The sequence below is a fragment of the Strongylocentrotus purpuratus genome, unplaced genomic scaffold (assembly GCF_000002235.5).
Source record: "Strongylocentrotus purpuratus isolate Spur 01 unplaced genomic scaffold, Spur_5.0 spur5_scaffold_5, whole genome shotgun sequence".
NCBI lineage: Eukaryota > Metazoa > Echinodermata > Echinoidea > Camarodonta > Strongylocentrotidae > Strongylocentrotus > Strongylocentrotus purpuratus.
Genome location: NW_022145611.1, coordinates 17818493 through 17844912, shown reverse-complemented (window position 1 = coordinate 17844912; position 26420 = coordinate 17818493). Strand labels below are relative to the sequence as shown.

General features: G+C 37.9%; 1 protein-coding gene across 1 annotated transcript; it reads right to left on the bottom strand.

The window, feature by feature from the left end:
* Positions 1-1226: 1226 nt before the first annotated feature.
* LOC100889419 lies at positions 1227-25543 on the bottom strand. Its single transcript, XM_003728371.3, has 3 exons — positions 24417-25543; positions 4213-5091; positions 1227-3772 (listed from the first exon to the last, which is right to left on the bottom strand). Exons 1-3 carry the CDS (start codon positions 24520-24522, stop codon positions 2058-2060), a joined length of 2700 nt encoding a protein of 899 aa, XP_003728419.2. The 5' UTR covers positions 24523-25543; the 3' UTR covers positions 1227-2057.
* Positions 25544-26420: the final 877 nt, after the last annotated feature.

Sequence of the window (26420 nt, the reverse complement as noted above, 5' to 3'; positions counted from 1 at the left end):
ACACTGTGATAGTTTGAGCCTTATTTCTTTGACCGCGCCCATTTTGGGTTGAGAATTAAAGGATCATGAATTTTACTAACGTTTGGTAAACGGTGAAAGTTTTTGTTTTCTATGAATTCCTCCATCAATGACAATCAAAGGTCAATGTAAAGAGATTTGTTGTTTTTGAAACTCGGTTTTAGACAAAATACAAATTTGCTTTGATAACAAATGTGCCGAAATTCGTAAATATCATATACATGTATGTATACATGAGTTCTCATATTGTAAGCGTATTCATTAAAGCAACAACAACCTGAATTGGGGGGAAATAGTTTTAGTTTGGGGACCGGAACACGTTTCAACTATATTTCGATTAAAACAAAGATAATTGTAAGTTTTGCCTGAAAAACTTGACTTGACCCGATCTTACTTGACCCGATCTTACAGCTTAGAACATAACACAAAATGAACAGACCTAACACCGATAAGCGTCAAGGGCAAAAGAATCTAGTTTAAATGTTACTACTTTTAACCAAGTACGCTTGCACCGTGAAAATAATGGAGAAATCACTTTCGTATCATTACACCTTAAAAAACGAAGCCTTTTTCTATGAAAGAAGTTTCAGGACAAGCTTTAGAGCCACAACACTGAGGAAATAGTATCACGTTCACGCCAAAAAAAAAATCAGGTGCGAGATCACTTTATCTCCACAAAATATAAACTTCCTGACACTCTAAAAACCAAACTAAAACACAACCTTCAACCCACTTCGTCATTATCATGATTTTATTTATGGCCGATGGGAAGAGTGTCCCAGATAAACACTTGCAAAAATCAACAGAAACCAGTGGACGTATGCTTTAGGATAAACATCGGATTTTCCTGTATTTCTTACGTTGATGTACATAGGGAGAATATCAGTTTAAATAATCAAGTCTACATTGTACATCAGAAATCAAAATCATATGGTCCTGATTAGGAGACCCCACCCCCTCAAAAAGAAATGGGAAGAGCATAGTTTCCTCATATAGGTCAATGTGTTTACTTTCTTTCAGATTGAAGGCGATAACCAAGGCCAAAAATAGTCCTGATGGTGTGTATTATTCTCTTCAATCGTGTGATTAGAATTTTGACATAATTTGACTGACTTGGAAATTGTTATCAATATGATTTTATAAAGTTTATACCACTAAGTATCTCAAAGAAAAAAGGTGATGACCTATGATATTCAATTAGAAAATACAACCATTTTCTATAGAATAAAAAACACAAAACAATTATTATACGAGTAACTTCCATAAATATATTGCAAAAGTGCGATGTGACCGATTAATAATAATAATAATAATAATAATAATAATAATAATAATAATAATAATTCTCTTCGCCAACTTTGGAAGTAGACGTGATATATGAAAGAAATAAATGATTGCACCAGTCACATAACCTGCATTGTATCTACAGCTTCGTTCATACAACTACATACAACTATTACGAACAAGTGATTTGCAGCATTGTGTAAACCCTTACGTTGGGCTTTCTAAGTAGGTTGTACTATCATAATATTATAGCAAAAAACAAACAGGCAATTTACATATTTCGATACAATCATCAAGTCAGTTGACTGTAAAATTGCATAAAATTAAACGGTCCTAGCTGAAATAAAATTGTATAGATGTTATCCTAAACATCCTAATGCTGAGCTTAGGTTTAATACTTAATGAACACTGAAATAACTGATTCTGACATGCAATCAGTTATTAATCAACGAACACGGTTCGAATATAAACTGGTGGCAAGTTGAAGCTGATATTACAAATGCTCTAGGGTTCTTGGGGAGCTTCATTCTAGATGATGTTACGTCATGCACTGATTTCCTAGTTTGCACGTTGATCTAACACATCTAAAAAATTCAATATAATCGTAGCTACGTTTTTATCAGAGTGATACGGGGAGCGAAGTATATTAAGGAAGGACATTCTAAGTAGTACAATTTGACAAAGCCGTATGATAACCATAGTTGTTTCTTTTTCCAGCGGCCTTCTTAATGCACATCAATTAAAAGATTTCATGCTTAATTCAACTCTGTATAGTCAGTTGAGTCGGTATCACCGGTGTCATTGGCGTTGTTGAAATTTTCATCAGGTATAGACGAGTAAGCCTTGTCCATCATACTGTTAGCAGTGGATCCAGAGGCGTGCGAGATGTCCCCTGCCTGTGACCCACTGGCCTGACTTGATACCGATGCACGAGGGTCTTTCATGCTCATGTATCCATCGTCCTGTCTCGATGACAAAGAATTCGGAAAATGGGTCAAGAAAATGCTAGCTGCTGGCGAGATTTCCTCGCTGTTAGTCCTTTGCCGCCTCGGACGGTCGTAGTGCTGGGAAGTACTGCTGTTACTGCTGACATTGCCCGTAGTCAAGGGCCTGTTGTTCTTTGGCACTTCGTAATATACCTTCAAATCACCATGGGCACCCGAGAAGGGATTGACGCCCGGGTTGCTCACACTGCGCCACAGGTGTTTCCGCTGGCGTCTTGACGGTATCAGGTCTGGGTTAATATCAGAGTCTATATGAATGCTGGTGTGCTTGGTACCAGCGCGACTGGTTCCCAGTGGACGTAGCATCGGTAAAGAATCTACATTAGGCTCTTCGCTGATACTCCCATGGCGACTGATAGATATAAGAGCCGCCGTTGAACCATTCGCCTGGCTCATGCCGCCACACGATTCGCTTATACTGGGTTGTCTGCGAATGCCATTGGTGGCAGTGATGTCTTGTGGCGCCGATTCACTCGATGTCAGCCGTCTGTCCCGAAAACTACCCTCCCCATTCCCGGACTGACCATTGCATCGGTTTGCGGCAGACGTTGACTTTCCGTTCGTCGCACTGAGGCTGCGAAACATCGCACGGTCAACGCGTCGTACTTTCCCGACGCGCCACACGCCGTCGGTGTTGTTAAGCGTCATGTACTCACGTTGTGATATCTGCGATCCATCAAGATCAATGTAACCATCTGGACCTACCAGCATGGAACTTAGTTGAAGCTGACTAATGGTCTTCCGTTCTGCCTCCAGGCGCCGAATCTTCCTTTTAAGGAAACACACGTAAATGGCTAAAATGATAATGATAACACAAGAAAACATTCCAATGATAATGGCAACAGTAAGGTAATTACCTCCTCGCGTAGGAGATTTCAAGTTATGTCCAGTTGTCGGTTCCGTCTGAACACCTGATACAGTATGATCATCAATGATGTTACGAACCCCGTCTGAACTTTGATCTGATCTTGATATTTGTTGCATCGGTGGCCCTACAGTGGAACACATTACCCCAGGCGGAACGGTTGAGGTTAATCTCGCAGGAGTTCGACGGACACAGGAGTTGTTACGGAGAACCATTCCAGCTGGCATCCCGTATGCTTCGTTGCCCGAGCCTGATGAATACCCGTACACCAGAACTGAAAAGGAATTGTACCCGCTGTATTTGTCTTCCAAGAAGTACAATCCGGGATTATGGACAAGACTGTGTTGCGCGATACAAAATTTCCGTTTCAGCATCTCCTCTGTTGCATGAGACGCATTGTAAAAGTTATCCTCTGGAAAATGAAATATACCATGAAAGAGATTTGATTTGGCATTGCAGTCGATGACGATGTTGATATTGTTGGTGAGTTCAGGACCGATTGCGACCGAGATAGAAGGTATAAGAGCCTCGCTGACAAACTGGGCGATCCCAGGGACGAGCATCATGAAGGGGTCGGCTCCTGTCCCGTCGACATTTCCGCCTGTAGAGCAAGAACAGAAAATTCATCATAAAGTACTGAATTACATTCAGCAATTCAAATCCCTTCGACTTTATTTAGCTGCATGATAAATATAATTGTCTTTTAAGTAGATTAGTACGTCATTGTTGATAGAAAGTACTTAGAATATATAGGAAAGTCACTTGTCATTGTCGAGGTTTAATTAGATCAAATTCTTGTTGATCAGTTTCTTATTTTGTAAAACCTCTAATAATGTATTAAAAAAAAATGATCTGAGTACACGATGACTTGCTACATGGTAGATTCTCATCCACTAAGAAGGCCGTGTTTTTCAAATTTATCTAGTACATTGTACGATTGATTTCTTATTTACTTTCATGACTTTTCAAAGACAGGCATCCCGTAAAGTTAAACATTGTTTAATTAATTTTTTCCTATTGATATAATGTGTGTTTCCATACCTTTACTATACTGCATCACAAGGATAGGGCTGTTAGCAACAATAGCGGTACTGGAATTCGATCCCACGTCCAGCTCCTTAAACTCTCCTGCGTTGAGGATAAAGGAAGAATCGGTAGTCGTCGTCCTCACAACCGTCAAGTTCCTCGCAGCAATCACCCGAAAGCGATCCCCATGCGACCTTCCCTTCAACGGTGACGTGATGAACTCCTTCTCCCAGCTGCTGACTGGTGGAAGCTGCTCGACTAGGTGATCGCAGTAACGGTTGTTCTTCGGCACATTGGCACACTTGTTTCCCGACAAGACGGCAATCGGTTTGTCGGCGACGATATGCGTACCAGTCAGGTCGTAATCTCGATCAAGGCAGTGGAGCGTTTCGAGCTTGTCTAGTGTTACTTCTGTGCCCGAATAAACAATCTGCTCATTGCAGAGACAGTAGTTGTTCGGTTTGAAGTGTATCCTTACACGGGTATTATGGTCGGTACTGATCACCATGAACTGAGAGCCACGACGATCCCGCTGGATACGCGCCGCTATGTCATACGTTACGACGTAGTATTCGTAACCTAGCGCGTCCATCGGTAGAGCCAGAAAGGAATCCATGGAATTACCTCGATCGATGCCGTACACGCTCACCTCATGGTCCGCCTTGACAACGATAGCTTCTGACCCAGCGATGGCAGGGTTCATGAGGTCCAAGGATTGGACGGGACTGTAAGGGGTGATGTTTAGCGTGTAGTTGCCTTGTTTGGTATAGATGCTCACCGATGTGCTCCGTCGTGAGCCCACGATGTAGATATGTGGACTGACATCGGGCGTCATCGCCTCCAGGAAACCCACCACGAACTCCGTTCCCATGTGGTCTCGGACGGCGCAAGGATCTGTCAAGTAGAATAAAATGATAGTTTAGTGACAGCTTGATTAAAGATAAAGACAAAGAAGATGATTGGTATTTGTTACTGGAATTGTTTAACATGTGTCATATTGCAAATAAAAGAAGAGATCTGATCTACAGAAATCTGAATAGAATAAAACGATAGCATTTTCTCCTCATATGTTTTTTTTTCTCCAAGACTGAAGGACACACTTCATAATCATCCTTCTCTCTCTCTTATTTTCTTTTAACATCAACGTTTTCTAGCTACTTTTATTCGTTGTAATACATTTTAATCGTACTAAATGAATACAAGAAAGTTCTTTTACCAGTTCTAGTTTTCATTTCATATAAAGATAAAAAGATCTTAAAAGAACAACGCCCGCAAGGTGAAAGATTATGCTTTTATTCTCGATAGTCATGTGACAAAGTTTTGTACCACGTGACAATATTAAACAAATCTGCACTAACAAGGCATGATTGAATTTATCCCCTTCTGTCGGGACTTATGATTTCCTTTTATAAATGACTAATCATATGGTTATTGCTTTTCCTGCGATTACCGTGGCACCCGAAATGCTATCGGCACCATCGCCCCGTTGCGGTACACGGGCAACTTGACCACCAGTTGCGGCTTTTCCCCTCTTCTTGTTTGTTAATGGTCATATAAACATGAATTTACGTCAGAGGAGGATATTCTGAACATCCCAATTCATTAATGAATAGAGGATGGGTAGGTATTTTACTCGCGAAAATAAAAAGAAACTAAGCGCAAAATAAAGATTGGCCACAACACATCAATTTCGAAAAATGAAATTTTTCTAAAAATAAGAAAACGAAATTGTTTGACGAAGCGAAGAGAGCTGAAAAATTGCGGTGAAATTGAATATTACAAGAATAGATAGGCCTTAAAATAACTGTGTCTAATGCATGTGATCAGAGGGGAAAAGGGAAGATAAGAACAGAACATAATGTATAGTTGAATTAATGACATGCATTCCTTTGTCATAAATTTATTATTTCATGACTTTAACCTGTTAAAAAAGAAACAGAACATGGTTTATAGTTTGTATGTTCATATTTCTATTTCTTGGTCATAAATTTTATTCCATGACTAGCACTTTATGTATGACTTTTTGTCTAATGAAACTGCGTTGAAATCTGTTTTGAAGTGTAAAACATAACAGAGCACATATCTTTTTATCAAAGACTGGACATTTCAAACAGTTACCCTTGTGACGGGTTACAATAACGTTTTCTTTTAAATAAGTTAACATATTGCGAACATAAAGTTTATAAGATCACACTTAGAAACAAAGTATATGATAGCATAAAGGTATGAAATGAAATTGCAATGTTATATTCCTGTGATATTTCTACTTACACAATATCTTATAAAATTAATTCTCAGAGTGCTTTGAGTTCATCTAAATAGAACCCAATCATTCTCTTCAATTTTATGCCACACTTAAAAGCATTAGAAATCAACAAAATTTAATTACCAGCTTTATTTAAGCATGGGTTATAAAATCATATCAAGAAGTAGAACCTATGAAAAACAGGTTTTGTTTCATGGGGGTTCACTGTATCGACAGTGGAGACGTTCCTGCTATATTCGTGAGTCTGAAAGGACGCGATGGAAATGGGTAAGATTGCGACCCCCTTGTCAACCCTTACCACGCTCCCAACGCTGTTTTCTTTGACGTAGGAACATTAATACATCCCTTCCGTTTCGAGGCCACGATGGTAATGAATTGGGGAAGTACTTGTATTTCCCCCTCTCTAAATCACTGGTAAATCCTATAGCCCGATTGCCTATGCATGAGGGGACTTTTAATCCGTGGTATGTAATGCATCTTCCCAAGATATTGCAACCTCGTTATCATTACGTAACCAGCTGGATTATAACATAAGTGAACTTCGATCTGAATTACATAACTAAAATTTGAGCATCCGCTTTAAAGTTGGTCAGTTAAGTCACCATTTCGATTGCAAGTATTATCTAATTTAGTCCTTGTATTTCTCCAAAGCTCAACTACTATGACGATGTCAGCGGAGTATTGTCTGTTTACATTAATGAGAAAGGGCCTTGCCCTTGCCCTTTACTCATTTTCGCAATTCCTCTGCAGAAATATCCTATCTTAAGATTTCATTTGTTTATAATGTAGTTTAGTACCATCTTAATTCCGTGTCTGTAATAAGAATGCAATGTACAACATCTATTCGAACAACAATCAGGATTTCTCGAAATGAGTAATAATAACAACAATAATAATAATAGTAATAATAATAATAGTAATAATAACAAAAATAACAATGATAATAATCTGGGTTTATACAGCGATAAATACATCAACGATGTCTCTAAGCGCTTTATTTAGATAGGCCTATTTCGTGTATTATCAACCTAACTTTATACAGACCTTAAAAGGTTGGATATTGTAAGGGTTACTTGACTGTACTCTGTTGTAAGACAAATCAATGTGAACATGATTAAGTAGCGTCTGACACCGCTCTAATGAAGAGCTTCCTTACTTTTCATTTTCCGCGAATTCCTGTCACCAACGCAACTAAAGTTATATAAGCGACATCAATCCAACATTGATATACATCTGATGTTGACAAAACATGCACACTTGGTAACGAATGATACTAAATTTAAGGGATATGGCTAGAATGTATAAATTCCAAACTGTTCAGATGTTGAAAATAGCGCTTTTATTAATCGTGCTTTATTAAATCGAATATTAAGAAATAAATAAGTGCAATTATTGACATAATGATATCCAAACCATGTTCATGCATTATCCTTCAATCTCCTAAATGCAATTGATAAACAGAGGAACCTTCTAAATGGGTTCGTTATTCCACATACTTTAGTGTTCAAACCGAGACACAATTTTGAAGTATTTCTTGGCGACTGAAAGTTATCAACGACTTTGTCCAATTTCAACCGACAGAATGTATTTTGGAAGCACTGCTCGTAGATTCATAAATTCACTGGCAGGTATATAATATATTTTTATTTTGTATTTGTTGTTATTAATGTTACTTCTCTTGCTTTGTAGTGTTTCTTTGTTGGTCTTTTTGTTTGTTTGTATTAACACTGCCTGGAGGTGACGTTCAATGGCTTTACCCGATGCTGGATACTCCATTTGAATCCTGATCTATAACAGGCTCTGCTTATTACAACTTTAAGTACTCTTAATTTTCAACGAATCATCGTGAGTCGCGTCTACAAGGACTAAAGTCGAGCAAGAATTGGTTCGCTCAAAAATCAAAATATTTCACGGAAACAGTCGCTAAACTCTGACCAGCACCGATAAAGCAGACTTCCCTCCCATAAAAAGGAGCAATATTTGCTTGTAATCGAGTCTGCAGTCACTCGGTGTAGGGTCTTGGATTCAGGGATCTGAAAGGAACATCCGACATGGGGCTTTTAAGAGTGGAGTCAAAACAAGCACGCTTCCTTTACGGTGCAACGACCTGGGGTAAAGGTGCAGAAACAACTCGTATGTCACGAATCGAAAATTTGCAAAGTCCAACATTTTAAAACAAATTTGTTAGGGTTTGTTTATACTCAATTCGTTTTCCCTGATTCTGTACCTGCGTAGATCCCTTTTTTCTCCATATTTGTTTTTATTCATATATATTTAATCTCTAATAGTTTGTAGCGTCTTTCCACGATACAATGTGCAATCATACTTCAGCTCACTTTCCCTTGCCCTATGTAGCATGGTAAACCAGGCGCGGATCCAGGATAACTTGGGGGAAGGGGGCCCAACTTTTTTTTTTGTTGCTCCCGAAAATTCGCTCAGTGGGGGGGGGGGGGGGGGGGGGGGTAGTGAGCACATTTTTTTTTTGGTCCTAGAAAATTAAAAAATTTGCACCCCCCCCCTCCCTTGAGCGCCAGGGGGGGCCAACCCCCCATAAAGGTAAAAATCACGTGTTTTTACATGTTTTTTGGACCCCCCCTCCCACTGGATCCACCACTGTGGTAAACCTAATCTAACCTTATTAATCTTATGTTGAAAAATGCAAAATGTTACCTTATTATTAACGGTGGTAATCTAGGTAACAGAATACCATCTCCTTAAAGATTTAGTTAGAAAAACGATTTTGTCAAGAATTTACTCATGTTCCTCACCGATGTATGCTATATTGAGTTTTCAGGACCGATTCTACTTAAACTTTAGTAGACTGAATTTTGTAGTTAAAGCAACTTGAGGTATTGGTTAAAATTATCGTTCTCGGTGATGTGGGAGCGGCCCTTTTGCCTCCCAGATGATCCTCGGTCATATAGTAGTTTCTAGTCCTTAGAGGATTATCCAATTAATTAATTGTTGAAGTGCAGCCGAATGTTACGCAAGAGAAGCATAATACATTGAAATTGCAAAATAACTTTTCCTTAAATCTTAGTTCGCTGTACCATCATTTATGTTTAGATGCCCATCAGGTATTGGTGTAAGTATACATGTTATTAAAGTGGTGCTAAGGCAGTGACTTCAATGCTAGATGTACAATAAAAGTAAATCTGAAAGTTTGAGTTAAAACGGACCATTATTAATAATATCAATCGGAAAAAATGATCTGATCGATTCCTTAATTCTCCCAACTAAATTACAATTTAATTACATTTTAGGTGAATGTAAATCGTCACAAAGCAATACATTGGCTCTATATTACATTCCAGACATTTATTGTTGAAAGCTTTTCAAACCTGATTTATGTTCTTTGTTCATGGAAAAACGGTTGGGAAAATTCAAAAATGGTTGGGAGAATTTACTGTTAATCACTGTTAGAGGGCGTTGCACAGTGACACCTTCAAAGAAAACCATAAATATTATTTATGTTTAAGAATTTGTTAAGGATTTGTTGCATGCTAGACGGTTAGTACAGTAGAAGGAATATAATTTATGCAATTTTTTCATCAACTTTCAACAATGTTACAGAGTCACTTTAAGAAGACGAAGTAATTAAGTTCATATCTTGTCTAGAAAGGACATCCGTCTAGAGTTGTCACCTTTTCTGTTTCCTTTGACTGGCCTTAACACACAAATTTGACCGTATAATCATGCCTCTAGTACACATTTTGATGGTTTCATATTCGGCCCTTATAGTTCTTTTAAGTTCAGCTGCTTGTTGATGGACACAATAATGGCAATGAACATTGGGGAGTCAACACGTATAATGATATGACAAACTCTAAACCAAACCACACCATTAGTTTCGAGCTTGCTCTGAATCATCGTAACCACCATTTTGGCTCTCTCTCTCTCTCTCGCTTCCACAGATTAAAATTTTCCACAATCATTAGCTTAGCAAGATCAAAGCATAAGAGTGACAGCAAACCCAGAAGATAAAATTAAATAAACATAGTATATTTAGATCAACCATCAAAATAATGAAGGCATGAGAATAAGATATTTGGTTTCACAACTTATACGAGTAACCAAACTTTAACCACTGATTAGTGTTTCAATTAAAAATGTTCAAACTGAAAAGGAGACAGTCACACATCGATGTTACTAACAAAATTATAAAACTGAGAATTAATCAAGTTTTCCGTCATAATTATATGAATACAAAGTTTCAAAATGTCGACAACTTACGTCCTTAAGATGTATCCGTCAATTGCTGACAATTTGAGGGTTATATGACATTTTTATTTTATTTTTAAAATGTGTTTTATTGCAGTCCTTCGCATGTGTTATGACACATACCGGAATGCATGAAGGGAATCAAAATACTGACATGATCTTTCCTTTGTGTGTGTTTGTTTCCTAAATTGTAGACATTGTTATGTAAACGACTGCTAATCGGGATATAAAGCATTACAATACAAATCTATAATCAATGTGATTCTGAAACGTGTCTTGTCGTGTCCTCTGTAATATCCGACCAATATAAATCCCAACCTCGGAAGCCCCTATAAAGGCAAGGTCTGGGTTTTACCTTAAATTAATTCACCTTCATGACTTGCCTGGGCTTCTGAACACAATACACCGACTTCCTCCAACTCCGGATACCTTGCCTAGGAGAGTCAGTACATCGCTAAAGAGGGAGATTATCTCCTGCGCTCAGAGAATCGTTTACTGCTTTTAGACGAGTCCCAGACATCATCGAGGTGGTGGGGTAGAGCCTACTTTAGGAAATCCATCAGATTTCAATGTGGTATCGTATCATAGTGATTAACCAAGCAGATTTTCTGAGAGAAGTCAGTAACGAATGGGTTTAGGGCAAATTTGCTATCAGTAAATGGGGGTGAACTAATGAACCTTTTGATGAAAACGTGATTCGATATTACGTTTTTTAATCGGTAATCAAACCGTGAACCGTGATGTCCAGTATAATGTAATGAGAAGCCATAGTTTTATTTTGTGTGTGTGTGTGTGGGAGGGGGAGGTTCTTAGTATTGAATACTTTTACACATTGGGTTCATTATGTAATTTTTTGATATTTTGAAAGCCCCAATGAGAAGAAAAAAATTAACTTAGTTACCATAGCAAAATTGGGTGGTTTCATTATTTCGTGTGATTTGGATAAAAAAGTAAATATTGAATTAGATCTATAGATGTAAATCATTAAATCAATGAATAAGTAAGAGAAAAACTTAATTTTTGGCTAACTGTCATAAAATGGTTAGGCACACAATATCCACCGGTAATTTTTTTTAAAATTATTTTAAGTGTACGAAATTTTTGGCAAAAACCTTATTTCAAAACTATATTTTAAAACATTTTAAGAAATATAAACCCTTGTTCATTGGCTTTTTGATATCGGGCATTCTTCGAATTTGGCAATTCTTGTAAATTCTTACACATTTGGTGATTTTTCAAATGCCTTTTGGTGATATTGTTCTGCTGGGACCTGGCAAAAACTGACCGATATACTTAATTATCATATTGGCCTTCTGTAGGTATCGATTGATCGACGCCGGTGGAAGATGATAAAAGTGGACATTTGTATTGAACACCTTCCCATGATGAGTCTGCCCTCGTCAAAACCATCAAAGTTTGTCTGACCCTTCTAATATTTTCACCACAATCTAGCATCAAGCTCGTAAAAAAAAAGTGAGGTTGAATGTTCGTCACCCTCATGAAACTCATCTTGTAATTCCTCTCTGCATTCTAGTGGTGTCATGCCCAGGAAGTCATTTGTCTCGTGTTGCTGTAGCCGTGTCTGTGCTTATAATTATCTGACCTTACGCATTTGTTGTTATCGACCTTACTACCCAGACAACATAGAGGACGGAATGATTCGAGAGGTCAATGTTATATCCTTCCTAGTACTGCGATAGTGTCATTACCTACATTGAGCCGCGATCATGATTTCAATGCCCCAACACCGATTGACAATGTAGATTAATTTTCTTCTTCAGCAATCCCGGTTCTAAAAGTTCAGTTTACAGATATCAGATATATCCATTGTTGTTCAGCTGATAATTAGGCCACAGCGGTCATTGGGAAGTGGTGATAACCTAGTGATATATTTTTCGGAGGTCAGTGTGGTCTTCCACCACAACGAAATTGCAAAACAATGACACACGAAATGTCCTTTTTGGAGGATAGCCCTCGTTAAAAAAAAATTATAGCAATACATGCAGGTACGGAAGGCGAAACTAACTTGATAATGATGTAATCGTGACAATTGCCAGTCGGCTAGTTATATTTCTGCTACAACATGTATCTCCTCTTTAAAAATCCCTCTTTCTGCCTACTGTGTGATTATTGATGTAGTATCTTTGATTCATATTATTTATATTTAGATTATTCGAGAATATTTTTCTTTTATTTACATCTCTTTTATTCATCTCTTTAAATTTTTACAGGCAATGGAATGTTAATCATTTTCTAGTTTCCTCTCGAGAAAAGGACGCCTGCAAGATTTCACGACGCCCTCTATTCAAAGAAACAACCCAAGTCACTTCTGGGTGGGACCCACTGTCAAGATCTCTTAACCAGTGTACTGGTAATCAACTGAACATAAGCAGACTGTCACATGAAAAAGTGGTGCGGTCTGCATAGTCGTAAATTTATTCTCGATTAACGTGTTCTTCCTTGACACCGTGATTCAAAGTGTACTAGATTTTAGCTGAGTTCAAGGTTTTTAAAAACCTAACGTAGGCTATGTTTTTCTGTTAGTTTCTCTTCAAGTGTGTGTCGGGATTTTCCGCTGCATAATCTATGTTTTCATATCACACAGTAAGCCTATATATTTAATTTCAAAAAAATCTTTACAGAATCTGGAATCTACTTTTGTAGAGGTGTATCAAGAAACTGTTAATTCAGGACAGAGTCCGCTTGGTAGGAGGGTGTAGAATGTAGTTGGGTAACAGGAGGACTTTGAGTGTCGTCAATCTGGGGGGAGGGGGGGGGGGGGCAGTGGAGGCGTTCGCTTGTGCTAGTTAGACCTACTATTGATAATAACTACTTATAGTATGCATGTATACGTATATTATGTCCAAAGCATCTCAATGCAGTGTTTCTGCTCTCATGATGAACAACATGTTCCAAAGTGCCAATGGCTACATCAATACTTCTGACTTACTTCAAATTAGACTGCTCTTACTTTCAAATATAACTCCCAGGCTATACATATTCTTATCATAATAGAGGAAAGAGCAATTATGAATACTTCTATACATTTCTTCTAGAAAACATTTTGTTTTTCACGTAATGAAACAGTGGAGGACACTCCAGCCAAGATCGGCGTACCGTAGATCAGGAGATCTCCAATTTCCCTGCTTAGGTAAAGCCATTTAAGCCAACAACTGTTTGTAGCTGTTGTCTATGTAAATACCGATGTAACTTCCTCTATCATTCACTGTTGAACCGGAACATGATTTCAAAAGAACCAAAATTAAAATTGGTAATCAATATCGAGGGGTAACCAGTGCTCGCCCCTTCAAAAGCGGAGGCAGAAATGGCAAGGCAAAAGAACTATACCTTTAATTAGATACCAAATAACCTATTTTCATTGTAAAAAGAAATCACTTAAAAAAAAATGATCACATTCTTCGGCTTGCACTAAAAAGAAAGACATTCTATCTGTAATCAAAATAAAGGTAAGATGGTACCCTCCTCACCCCTAAATGACCACCAAGCAAGTACATGTATTTAAATGCTCGATTGCCAAGTTTCACTCGACAAAGCTCGTGCAAGCCGAGACTCCGGTTTTTCCTTCTCGTCATGACGTACGCTTGGGTTTTGCGGTTCTTCTTAAGGTGATTTAACTCGTTTAAATCCACTAACATTCAAATTGGAATCCTCAAACGATTATCTGGCAAAGCCTCAAGGCGATACATGGCAACACTAATTGCGAGTCTAGACTACAAAAGCACGCGCTTTCGAATTACAGTGCTACCCGGTTAAATCGATTGGATTAGAGACGTTGGCTACGAATTAAGATAGTTGTTACTTGAAAGGTGAACTTAATGTTTCTTTCATTGCAGGGATGTTTCATCTAAACATTCATAGCTATGTGCTTATTGTTACTATGGTATCACTGATGTAGCACATTCCTTGCCATTCTATTATCTTGACGACCAAGAGGGAAGATGGATATTGTGGTTCCTTGTTCCTCGACAACATTTCTAAACTTGGCACGGGGCTCTGTAAACAAACGTAAACAATTATCATTCTGATAAAAGCATATTGCGAAACAAACATTTGCAATATATATCTTTTGAGCGTGACCAAATTGAACAGGGAACTTTACGAAAGATTTTTAAAAAAAATGCTGTGTGCTGAGTAAATTCGATGACTCGAGCCACCAATTTAATCTCCTTATATTGTGTCTCACCCTTCCACTTGAAGACATATCAGGTGTTCTTAAAATGTCTTGGAGTTTCCAGCATTAGATCTTTTACCATTTGGCTATTTGGTCAGACTACATGTATATGCTCCAATATTTCAGCTCTTTCAACAAAAAACAGACAGAACCTTTAAGGATGACAGGGTCCACAGACCTCGGAGAAAGTGTGCTGTAAGAACAAAAGGAGAGCTGCGACTTCCAAGGTTAAGCATCACCAGGAGTGACAAAAGCTATAGCCCACAGCGGTAGGACTGTTTGGCCAAAGTCCAATCTGCTCTGCTAAACGCCAAATATTATTTTACTTCTGAAATTTGGCGTAAAGGGGTCACAATACACAACAGGTACACGCATAATCCCACTCCTACCACACTCGAATTTTAACGTATGGGTGGAAATGATAATTAAAGAAACGTTCGACTGGGAAATCACAGAGGGTTTAAATTGATACAATGTATAAACATGGATGAACACTTTTAAAGGATAAACGTTATAAAGACAGGTATGGTGGACATTGGACAAGAAAAACATGTATTTTGGAATTTAAAGTGTGCGATATTTTTCAAACAAATAGAGGACCATGAGATTAAACCTATCAGACGCCTCAGGACATGAGTGAAGTAGGTCTTGTTGTCTGTTATACAGCAGGTCTACTCCATCATCCTGACACTTATACGCGGTGTAGGTGTGATACGAGGCAGATTTCACAATCAGTTTCTGATTTACCCAAATGTGAAGGAAGCGGCTCCTTAATACGAACGGTTAAGACAGGGTGAGCACGGATGTTTGCAGAAACCTACGGGAACTGCAACATTAAAAGTGTCTTACCATTGCCTTCTACTACTGTTCATCCCTCGACTCATCATCCTGACCACATCTACATAAAGTGATTAACAAAGCAATAGCAAGGTGTGCGCATGGGATTGAATCAGTGATCACAGTGATTCCTTCATCATGAGTGATGTTGTACCGTTCACTTAACTTGGAACGCCACCGATATCGCAGCAGTGGTAACGCAGCCTAATACATCCACAGGAGCAGCACATGTGATACGGTTGGTGAACGTGAGTTGGCCAGTGTCCAAAGTTTTGGGTGAGCTGCGCTGTCTTCTGAAGATTGCAGCACAGTCACTTAGAAACTGTATCTTTGGTTTGAGATCGCGGCGAGAAACATTAAACGAATTGGCAAAATATGACGAACATTCTTTTAAGGACTAAGGCTGACGGATGTTCATTATGTTCATATTTAAAAGCACAATTTGGTATCAAATTATGATAATGGGAAGGCCTAACGAATTTCACTAATGGTGAAGATGGAGGGAATACTTCACACAGGAATATGAGTCGATGTAAACAAAATGATGTTTTTTTCCTGCATGCAGCCAGCTGTCGGTATTTCTGTCTCACATGTTTGATCTTACCAAAGTCGTCTCTAGATTGGGGGGGGGGAGTAATATTGTGTACTGAATAGAACAGTGCCACATTTCAATGTGTTGATATAAGTGTCGTCCACGTATTTATACCTGAAAAATAACTATTCCGCTATAAATTATTACGATTTCAGTTACATACGTTAATGTCAAATGAAAGGAATTAATAGGATCAGAATGATTTTGGTTTTTATAATACTCCATCCAAAAGAAATTTCGATGAAGATCAGTAGTATTTACCATGTACACTAGCATGAAATTGAGTACATATTTTCGTACAATATTTTCCAACCATTTTTCATTCCAACTTGTCACAACTAAATACAGTTAGGGAATTTTCATGCCTTATCTTTCTTGGGAGAGTAGGGTTACTAGAGGAGCTAATGGGTTGTGGTATCAGATACATATTTGCTTTATGAAAGGTATTAAATCCAAATATTTTTCTGTTTCGAACCTGGGAGTCTTTCGTGGCAATGGATCGTATGTTGCTTAAAGCAAATAATAAAATGCACTTACAAACAATTTGTGAAAATATCAGATTTGCACTTATGCACCCTGTTCATATGAGAATATAATTCTGATGATAACGTTGCATGATATTTAAATATTTGGAATAAAGGCTATATGAGGGGTACGGAAAATCTCAACATTATTTACCAACTTTGACTATCCAATTGTTTCTGATGAAATAATGTTTTGAATATTTTAGATCACCTTTGTCTTCTCCTAAAAACTAACTGCCGAATACAATATCATTATCTCTAATACGTTTAGTGTTTTTCATACGCTTTGTGCTTTTTACTGCTTTTTATCCAGCATATTCCACATAATAGAAAAGGGGTGGGGTTTGCATGGTACACTGAGTACCATATTACTATACCCAGCAATACGAAGGTTGTTCACTGTTTCAAATTTCGCTAAAACTTACACCTCCCCCAAATTTCTTGAAATCTATTAGCTATATTTTGCATCTAAAATACCCGAATGCATATCCTTCTTCATTTTTTCTTCAAAAATGTACTTGGGTCCTTTTGCAACGAAACGCGTTGTGAAGGAAGTGTGTGTACAGATGGTGAACATTAACTGGCAGAACTCCAATTCCTTCGATTTCCCTTACATTCGTGGGAGGGGGGCAACCGGAGGTGCGCAATAGGACCCCGTGATCATGAAAGGGGTGAAATGTGGTGCACTCTTGACATGAAGGGTGCTGTATTCTTCTCTCATACTTCTTCTTCTACGTAGACCGACCTGCAACCTATGTTTGTAACACACAGCCCCTAATTAGCCTCTCCCTGTTATGGCAGTTTCAGTTTCAGTTTCAGATTCAATTAATCGGTCAAATTTCATATTTTACGGCATCAAAATTTACATAGCGAAAAGAAAAGGAGGGAAAATGTGTCTATACAATATGAACACATAAATTTTGCTTGCTTGCAGTTATACAGTATATCCACAACTGATTTGAAGCACGAATACAATGGGATGGAGTCGAAAGAAAAGCGCAAGATTGGGAAATAAGTAAAGGTTGATGGGTTGTACGTATCGATCCCTGAAACGCCGTGACTGCGCCGTCGGGTAGTCAATGAATTTGTAGATATTATGAAAAGCTTACATTGCATTTACTTTATTCTTACTTTTTTTAAAACAGAAACACTTAGTTGTCCTTTTATTGTCATAGATTAATCACCAAAGTGAGCTGTCCAAGAGAAATGGAACCCCCCCCCCACCCCACACCAAAACAAAAACCCTGGTTTGGAATTTGAATATGTTTAATCAACAGTGAAACTCTGTAATGTTTCAAATTTAGCTTCATATTGAACTATCCATTGGTGCCAGTAGTCTAGCTCACAGGCCTTCAATGAGAGACAGAGGGAGAGAGAGATGACAAACAGAGAGAAGAGACATGCATATATTGGGAGACACAGACAGATGTTCACAAACAGAATAACAGAGACAGACAAACGTCGGGACGGGCAGAAAAGGGTCTAAAATTGAGAATGAGAGAGAGAGAGAGAGAGAGAGGGGGTTGTTGGGTAGGTTAGAAAGAAAGAACGAGAAAGGGAATAATCAGTTAGGTGGTGAGAAAATATTCGGTTATTTTAATCTAAAATATTAAGAGTAATTTTGGCACTCATTATTGATTTCTTCATGGTAATTGAAGAAAGAAAGATCAGCGAACAGTAAAAGCAACAACAACGGAGAACACGTACCAGTAATTGGTTTTAAAATAAATGCTGATTTAAAGTTAAGATTACCTGAAATGATGTGTTATGTATTTGAAGTATGTACGTAAAAGGCATTTTTGACATTTACCATTGACAACTGCAAGTATTATTAACTGTTTATACATTACAATTGCTATTTACAGTAGTTACAGCAATAAACGATAACTGGTATTCAAAATGACACATAGTTGATAAGACTTACTAACATTATTTGAATACTACATGTACATCTATCTTTTGCAGTAATATATCCGATTTTTTTCGTATTCTGTCGGTGTTTTTGGTCTTGTCTTGTTCCTGCACTACACGTGCCTCGATAATATGTGTCTAATGACAATTCGACATGTCTCACGATTGCATAAAGCAGAGCAGCGACACAGCACTTTTGATTCAAAACCCAGCCGTACTCAACCACTAACACCGAGGCATCCGAAAATTGGATCCAATCAGAAATTGAATGTGATTAGTTGAGAGGAATGATTGATTAAGATTGGCTGTCAATGAGATCATTGCAAGCCCAGGCCAACTGCCAGTTCATTGAGAAGCGCAGCCAGGCTCGCGTGTCAATAACTCAATCGATTCCTCAGCTTTCAACTTTCGTGCGTTAGGAGTAAGTTCATCTCTTACAGGGAAATCTGTGAAGTCTATAGCACACTCTGATAGCACGAAATGATCCAACTTCAAAGGAGATAATCATCTCCTAATTTATTTCATGGAAATCTAGAACATGTTCAACCTCATGATTCAATAACATGAAATGACTCGATATCACTATTAACACTTTTGATAATCTAGCACACATACGTTAAATTAGGGGTATACTTGTAGAACACTTACAAATTAACAGTGGAAATATCACTATATTTTATTTAGTTCTAGAAACTTGGCACCCATAAAATATATTAGCTTTGCATTACTCAATTAACGAAGAGTATTATTTCTTACTCTCTCTCTCCCTTTCTTTCTCCGATAACTTCCATTTAATAATCACTAAAAAGTACCATGATTTTTTAGAGAGAAATTCTGTTTAATAAATTGTAAAATTATCTAAAATCCTCACATTGTTATACCCTGGATACAAAGGTTAATGACCAAAGTTGACTTTCTTAATTGAGGATATTGAGAATACCTATACTTTGTTTTTGCTCTATAACCGTCAATACACTGTTTTGTTTGGTCTGTCAGGTTTGAGTTCGCCGAGAATATTATTAGTAGTACGTCTGACCCAAAAGGAAGCGGGAAGCTTGAGGTCGCCGGTTTCACTTTAAACCCTAAACTCAAATCTGCTTAACCCTCTCAGTCCTGTTAAGTCGATCATTCATTAGGTCGGGCAAATTTGGATAATAAACTAATTGGGAGATGAAAAAGGGAGGGCGAAGTTCACAGCTTAATTAAATGAAATGAACTCTTCGAATGATCTTAGTCTAAGAAATATGCTTCTAACCGAAACTTTCTAAAACAAAACGAGGCGTGAGTTTTTATGGGTTAAGAAGGTAAAAATTTGTCGCCAGAATCTTTAAGTACCTCATATAGCCTCCTTATAGGTACCGGATTTTAGCTTAGTTCCGATAATTTATACTTGAAAATTCGTACAATTAGAAGTCACGGGGGTTCAATCAGCATACTGGCGGGACAAAAAGTGTAAATTATGTTTATAATCCCTTCATGTTTATCTTTGTGTTTATTTTGAGGTTTGGGTCATTACATTTTTATGAGTAGTCCTAAGGAAAATTAAAAAATGCAAACATGTAGAGAACTAAAAGTTCACCCCAAATTAAGCCCTCTTTGTTGTGTCCCCTAAAGAATGTTTACGTCAGGAAATTTATGAAAGACAGAAGATCTTAAGATCTTTAAATCAGTATAAAAACTAATAAATTCATAGTCATTGTTTTTTCAACGAGGTTCTATAGTCATTACTTTTTATTTCAGATACATGTTGTTGTTTTTCTGAAGTGCAGCAATACGTGAAGAGAACTATCAGTTTTGTCAATTTGAAGGAAAAACCTTAGGCCTATCAGTTAGCCTTCCAACGTCTCGTAGTTGGTGATATGTTTTAGATACGAGACCACCGGTTGGTTATAGTTGACATTTCATTCAGTCCATGCAAACGCTACTCCTGATGACACACTGTCTAGTCTGAAATTTCCTTTCAAATTACAGCAATTGAACTTATATTTTTGAAGGCTATATTCCTGATGTGATTCTTTTAAATAACAGTGTTCCTTTAAAAATTATTTCATCATGATCCACCCTGGAGTTTTACGCTCGTAAGATGTACCTGAATTACTAATTGATAACATCTTTTTAAATGTAATAAAGACGTGTAAACTGCATGTATTTAGATTTTACATCCTTAATATGGGTCTGTAGCACAATTAAAAAGATGTAAATAATATTGGTTGATATTATTGCGAGTATCTATAAATCTTCCTTTCGTCATGTGTGGGCGTGTATGTGTGCGTGTGTGTGTGTGTGTATGTTCCATTTGTAAGGGACATCGCATCTTGTATTATTGTATGGGCTTCTCTCTCTCTCTCTTCTCACTCTCTCTCTCTCTCTCTCTCACTCTCTTATGATGAAGGATTAAATCTGTGACTTTAAAGTTGACATTCTCACTCTCATGGAGTGTAATTTAATTTGAACAAGGCTGTGTTTAAAGCAATCCCTGATACGTGGATATTGCCTTATGTGACAATTTCCCGTCATATTTCCGACAACCCTGTCCTGTGCAGCCCAAATTACATTAAAGGGCGCAACAGTCAAATTGTCAGGAACATTGTGATTTAGGAAAATATAGATATAAAAAGTACTTCTGAATATGCAATCAGCTCCGAACAAAGCTCTCGTCCAGCTCACATTGTAAAGTAAACCATAATGATGACCAGAGAACGTGAAATTAAAAGGACCTAAAAGGAACAAAGTGTGCGAAAATATATGTGAAATAGGTTAGTGCATGAGAGCTTTTTCATGCCCAGACGTTTGAATAGTCGATACCTCTGCACCACCCATGATGGATACACTTATTTTGATGAGATTTAATCATGCTACAATTTTTAGTTGCATGTTTCAAACACAAAAGCAGGAGACCATAATTTTATTTGTTAAAAACTATTAGGCATTGGGGATTCCATATTATGTTGTTTTGGATGTGATGATTTGAATCGTTTTGTCAATCTCTTATTTATTTTGTTTTCACGAATACTCTTGAACGTTTTCCACAGAGGCATCTCTAGACGATTCTATTTTTATATACGGGGGTGTCACAAATAGACATGGCAGATATGTAGAGAAGTAAAAACAGGTCCTCGTGTTATTGAACGTGCCTACATCTTTTTAATGTACTTAATTGTTTAGACATTAAGATTTCCTTTAAAAAAATAGTTGTTGGGGGGGGGGGGTTACCCCTAACTTTTTACAACCATGCCCCTGATCTTGCAGACCCCAAGGATATATAAATATGAACAAACGTCTGGCAATTCATCCGAATTCTTATTTCACATTCATAAGAAAACTGCAGAACACAAACATTAGAACTAGGAGGGTGTTCTGATGCAAATATGAATGATATCAATTATTTAATGTGTATTTGCTTATGAGACGTTAATCATTATTCTTCACGAGCAAACCCATCTCCAATGTACGTTCTCTCATTCTTACACAATGGTGATGCAAACAAGAGCATGCTTGGTATCCCACCCAGTGTTCAAGAACTGGCAGAAGCATGATTTCATCGCTAATAATGTACTCAACTTTCTGCAAAACAAAGATATTACCAGAGGGTGCCTTTTAGAATGATCTAATGAACCCATCTTGTCACTTGACCAAGGCTTCTTGCCTTGTTTCCTGGTAAAGGATGTTGACATTAGCGCTTCCGTGGTTGTCAACTTGACAATGTCTCTAGCTTTGTCTTGCACGGCATCGTTCCATTGTCAAAATCGTGACTTTTTCTCTCCTCCATAAATGAATCCCTTTCCTGTAAGTTTGATCAGATTGTCATGGTTTCCGATCGGGAAGGTACTAAGTGATGGACAAATTAAAGGTTAAATTTTTAAGGTCACATACCTCTTCATGATTAGAAGCAAGAAGCTCCTAGATATAGAAGTTACAACAATAAATTAAATCGCTTGAGCGAGAAACAGTTGTAGGCCTTTGCACAAGTTTAATAGACAAAACGACTGATTAACAAAGTTGGCAAAACTGTATATGCAGATAACGATATTAATTAAAGACGTAGTTCAGTTCATGGGTGGCAGTCATTTTGTGGCGGGGGAAGGTGGAGGGATGGCCATGACCCTCTTTGTATTATACGGTGCTAATTGTGTCTAATATGATTTTATCTTTTCTGTTTTGTCGTGCTCGTAATTTCTTTTTTCTTTCTTTAAATGCTGAGAGCAGATAGAATGTATCACATTGTCCCTCAAAATTGTTCGATATATATACGCCTCCCTCTTCCACACGATTATAGTCATCCCTCACTATTGACGTAGAAAGACCAAAAAGTGGTGGGTTGCCATCATTAAATTTGGGTTAACCACGGGGACAAAGAAGTGTATGGTGCCAACATCGTTGCTCTGATTCTAAAAACTTCGATGGGATATTGCTGATGTATATAATTTATTATACATGATATCAATAATTGATATGGCAAACTTTCACATTGCTTTGAAAGATGAAAGAAGATGTCACCGATGGCACTACAATAGCCTTGAATAAATTATAGACTTGTTTAAACCAAATGCAATCTATGAGGTTAAGTCGATGCTTCTTCAAAGTTGTGTCCTTTAAAACCGGGCAGCTAGCACAGCCTGACATGTCATATTACTCGTAGAATGAGGGCAATTCATGTCTGATAGCATAATTCTATGTTTCCAATTAGCGCCCACGAGTTTTCCTCGGATAATCTTGGCTTTCCAGGAGACTCCTGAAAAACGATGGAAATAGCAGTTTAGCGGAAGAAACTTTAACTGCAAATTATGCACATTGGCAATCAACGCAAGGGAGAACGTGCTCCCTGTACAAAGGCACCCGCTATCGCGTCGGAAACGTCAAAATCTCCCACATAGAACAAGCATATACTAGAATGCTTTGGTAGCATGGCACGAAATAATTATTTGTATGATAACTTACTGTGTAGTTTGGAGTAGTTTTAGATTCGAGAATGTAGCGAGTAAGCAATTTTCATATATGAATAGTTCTTGCCTATTATGTGGCAAAACTCAGTAAAAGCATCAATATAAATAGAAGATTTAGTACATGCAGGCCTATTCAATAGTAGGATTGGTTGTAGTCATGACAGCACCACCAGCAGTAGCAGCAGAAGTAGGAGTAGTCTGTCATAGTATATATAGGAGTGGTAGTAGTACTATCTACTTTGCTAATATAGTTGCATTAGATTAGTAATTGTAGGAGGGGGAGGAGTAGAGTAGTAGTGTTTTTCTTTATTGTTATATCATCTTGAGTGCGCTACAATAAATGTTTCGGTCTATATAGTCTAGTCATTTTTTATCAATACTCATGAGCTATGAAAAGACACCATCGATAGTGGCCAAAACGGCAATTCACCAAAACGACAATCAAAAATCGAAATAAAAATCAAAGCAGTAAGGAACCAACATCTAGGCGTTATGTGGAAAAAAACAAGTCGAATCGAAATATACACAAACATTATCCCCTATATCCTCACCTCCTCTTCATCATGTTCATGTGATGTTTTATGCACAGTAATCCGAAATATATATAAACACAACAAAATATGAAAATAAATGCAGCATTGTGGTGAATATTTCGAAGATGAATCTTCCAAGTGTTAATTGTAACAAAAAGTATTGTGTTTCACGACATGCTACTCTAACTCTTTGTCCTTACCAGATGGGACTCCGGACACCAAGCCGAAGGCAGCTATTCCAAGGATGGTGATATACCAGCAATAATTCCAAGATGGTGGTCGGGAAATATATCCAAAGTACTGCATGGTGAAATGTGAAAGTACTTTTGACGAAAATGTGTTTTTAAATCACCTTTGGACAGGCCACACAGCCCTCTCTGAAGTTTGAACTTAGGAGTTACTAGTGTCTAACAAGTTGTAGCATGGTTGCTTTGAGCGTCTTTGACTCGTCACTTATCCTCAAGTTGCAACTGCGTCCGTGCTTTCGTATCGTGGCGAGTCGACTGAACAAAGTGTCAGGTCTTGTTGGATCGCCCTGAACCAATCTTGAATATGAAATTAATAGAGGTTCCAGGTTGCTATATCGATATGTTCCTCGAACGTGGACCCACACCCAAGTACAGCAGCGGTATGGTTTGTGTTATACCGTTGACTGGATTCGAGTGGACAATGCTTCAAAATTTAGCATCAGTTAAACAATAACAGGCACATTTAGACCTATAGATGACATATCAGCTGGTGGACTTCCGCATTAGATTGCAAGCTTTGCTTTAGAGCTCATTGTTGTTCATTTATCAACAAACGGGCAGACAAAATAAAAATGATGAGTATGTTTGCAATCAGACGTGAAATAGTTTCGATTAATTGTTATAAATTATCTTTTGTTGTCCTCGGAAATGGTGTTGTGGGTGAACAGAAATATGAATCCAGTGTCCGAGTTTGTAAAAGGTACTGTCACAATAACAAATCCATTGATTATAAGTAAACTCATAAGATCTCCAGAGTACAAATCACAATCTGGAAACATACACAACAGTAGCAGACGGCGGGCAAAGTTTTTTCATCCTGAACTTTCCCTCATTGTTGACTTTCTCTGCAGTTAGTCCCACCTGTACGGCGCTCCTGCTACTGACTCAGTGTAGCCTGCTGCTGCTGCTGCTGCTTCTACTGGCCCTTCTGTGGCTTGTTTGAGGGCTGTTCCCATCGCTAATCGAGGTGGACACGGAGGGGAGCTATGACATCCGTGCCTTGCTAACTCAATTTGGGAGACATCCTCGAGAAAACGCGAGCTCTAAAGAGCTCACATCCGCCGCGCGCGCCGCGGAAGTATGCCTGTGCTATCAGTTTTCCCAGCAAGAAACGTGCTGAAATTCGTGATAACGCGCGTGCATGCTGTGAATACCAGAGGTGAATGTTGATAACTTTATGATGTTTATGAAGAACACAATAATATCTGTAAGAAGGTGATTGTTACAAAATAGAAGTGAGGAAGTTATTTATTTTTACGATTATCAAAATATATTAAATGTTGGGCGGTCAGATTTCATAATACATACATGTACATTTTAAACGAATTCGACATAAATACAGGGGCGGATCTAGAGGGTTCTGCGGTTTAACAACCCCCCCCCCCCCCCTTGGGCGGCCAAATGAAAAAAAGAAGAAAAAGAAGCAAGAAAAAAGGAAAAAGAAAGAAGAAGAAAAAAAATAGTAAAACGGCGCGATTTTTGGAAAATCCTGGATCCGCCACTGGGTCAATTCCCCCCCCCCCCCCCCCTCCTCTGCAAAAAGCTAGATCCGCCACTGAAATAGTAGTCGGATTAAAAAAGAAAACGATTAGGGTTCAGATAAAATATTAGTAAGCAATTGCAAGCAATTGTTCAGGGCTCAGTTTCAAATGAATATCGAAGAAAAGCTGTTTGCAGGCAAAATACATACAAATAATTCAACTATAATACGCGTATATACATAGACATAATTTTATAATAGGCCTATCTAGTTTCAAGATTTAGATATTTCATTAAAAAAGACATCAATATTAACATTCACAGGGCATAATACTACATGATTATTATCTCTCTAGAAAAAGGTGAACATTTAAATAGAAGGCAACAAAAATCAACGTAAATGAGTGGGAATCAAGATTAAAGATCTTTTTGTCATTTATGCCACTTAATTTGTTTTCATATACATAATATAATTCC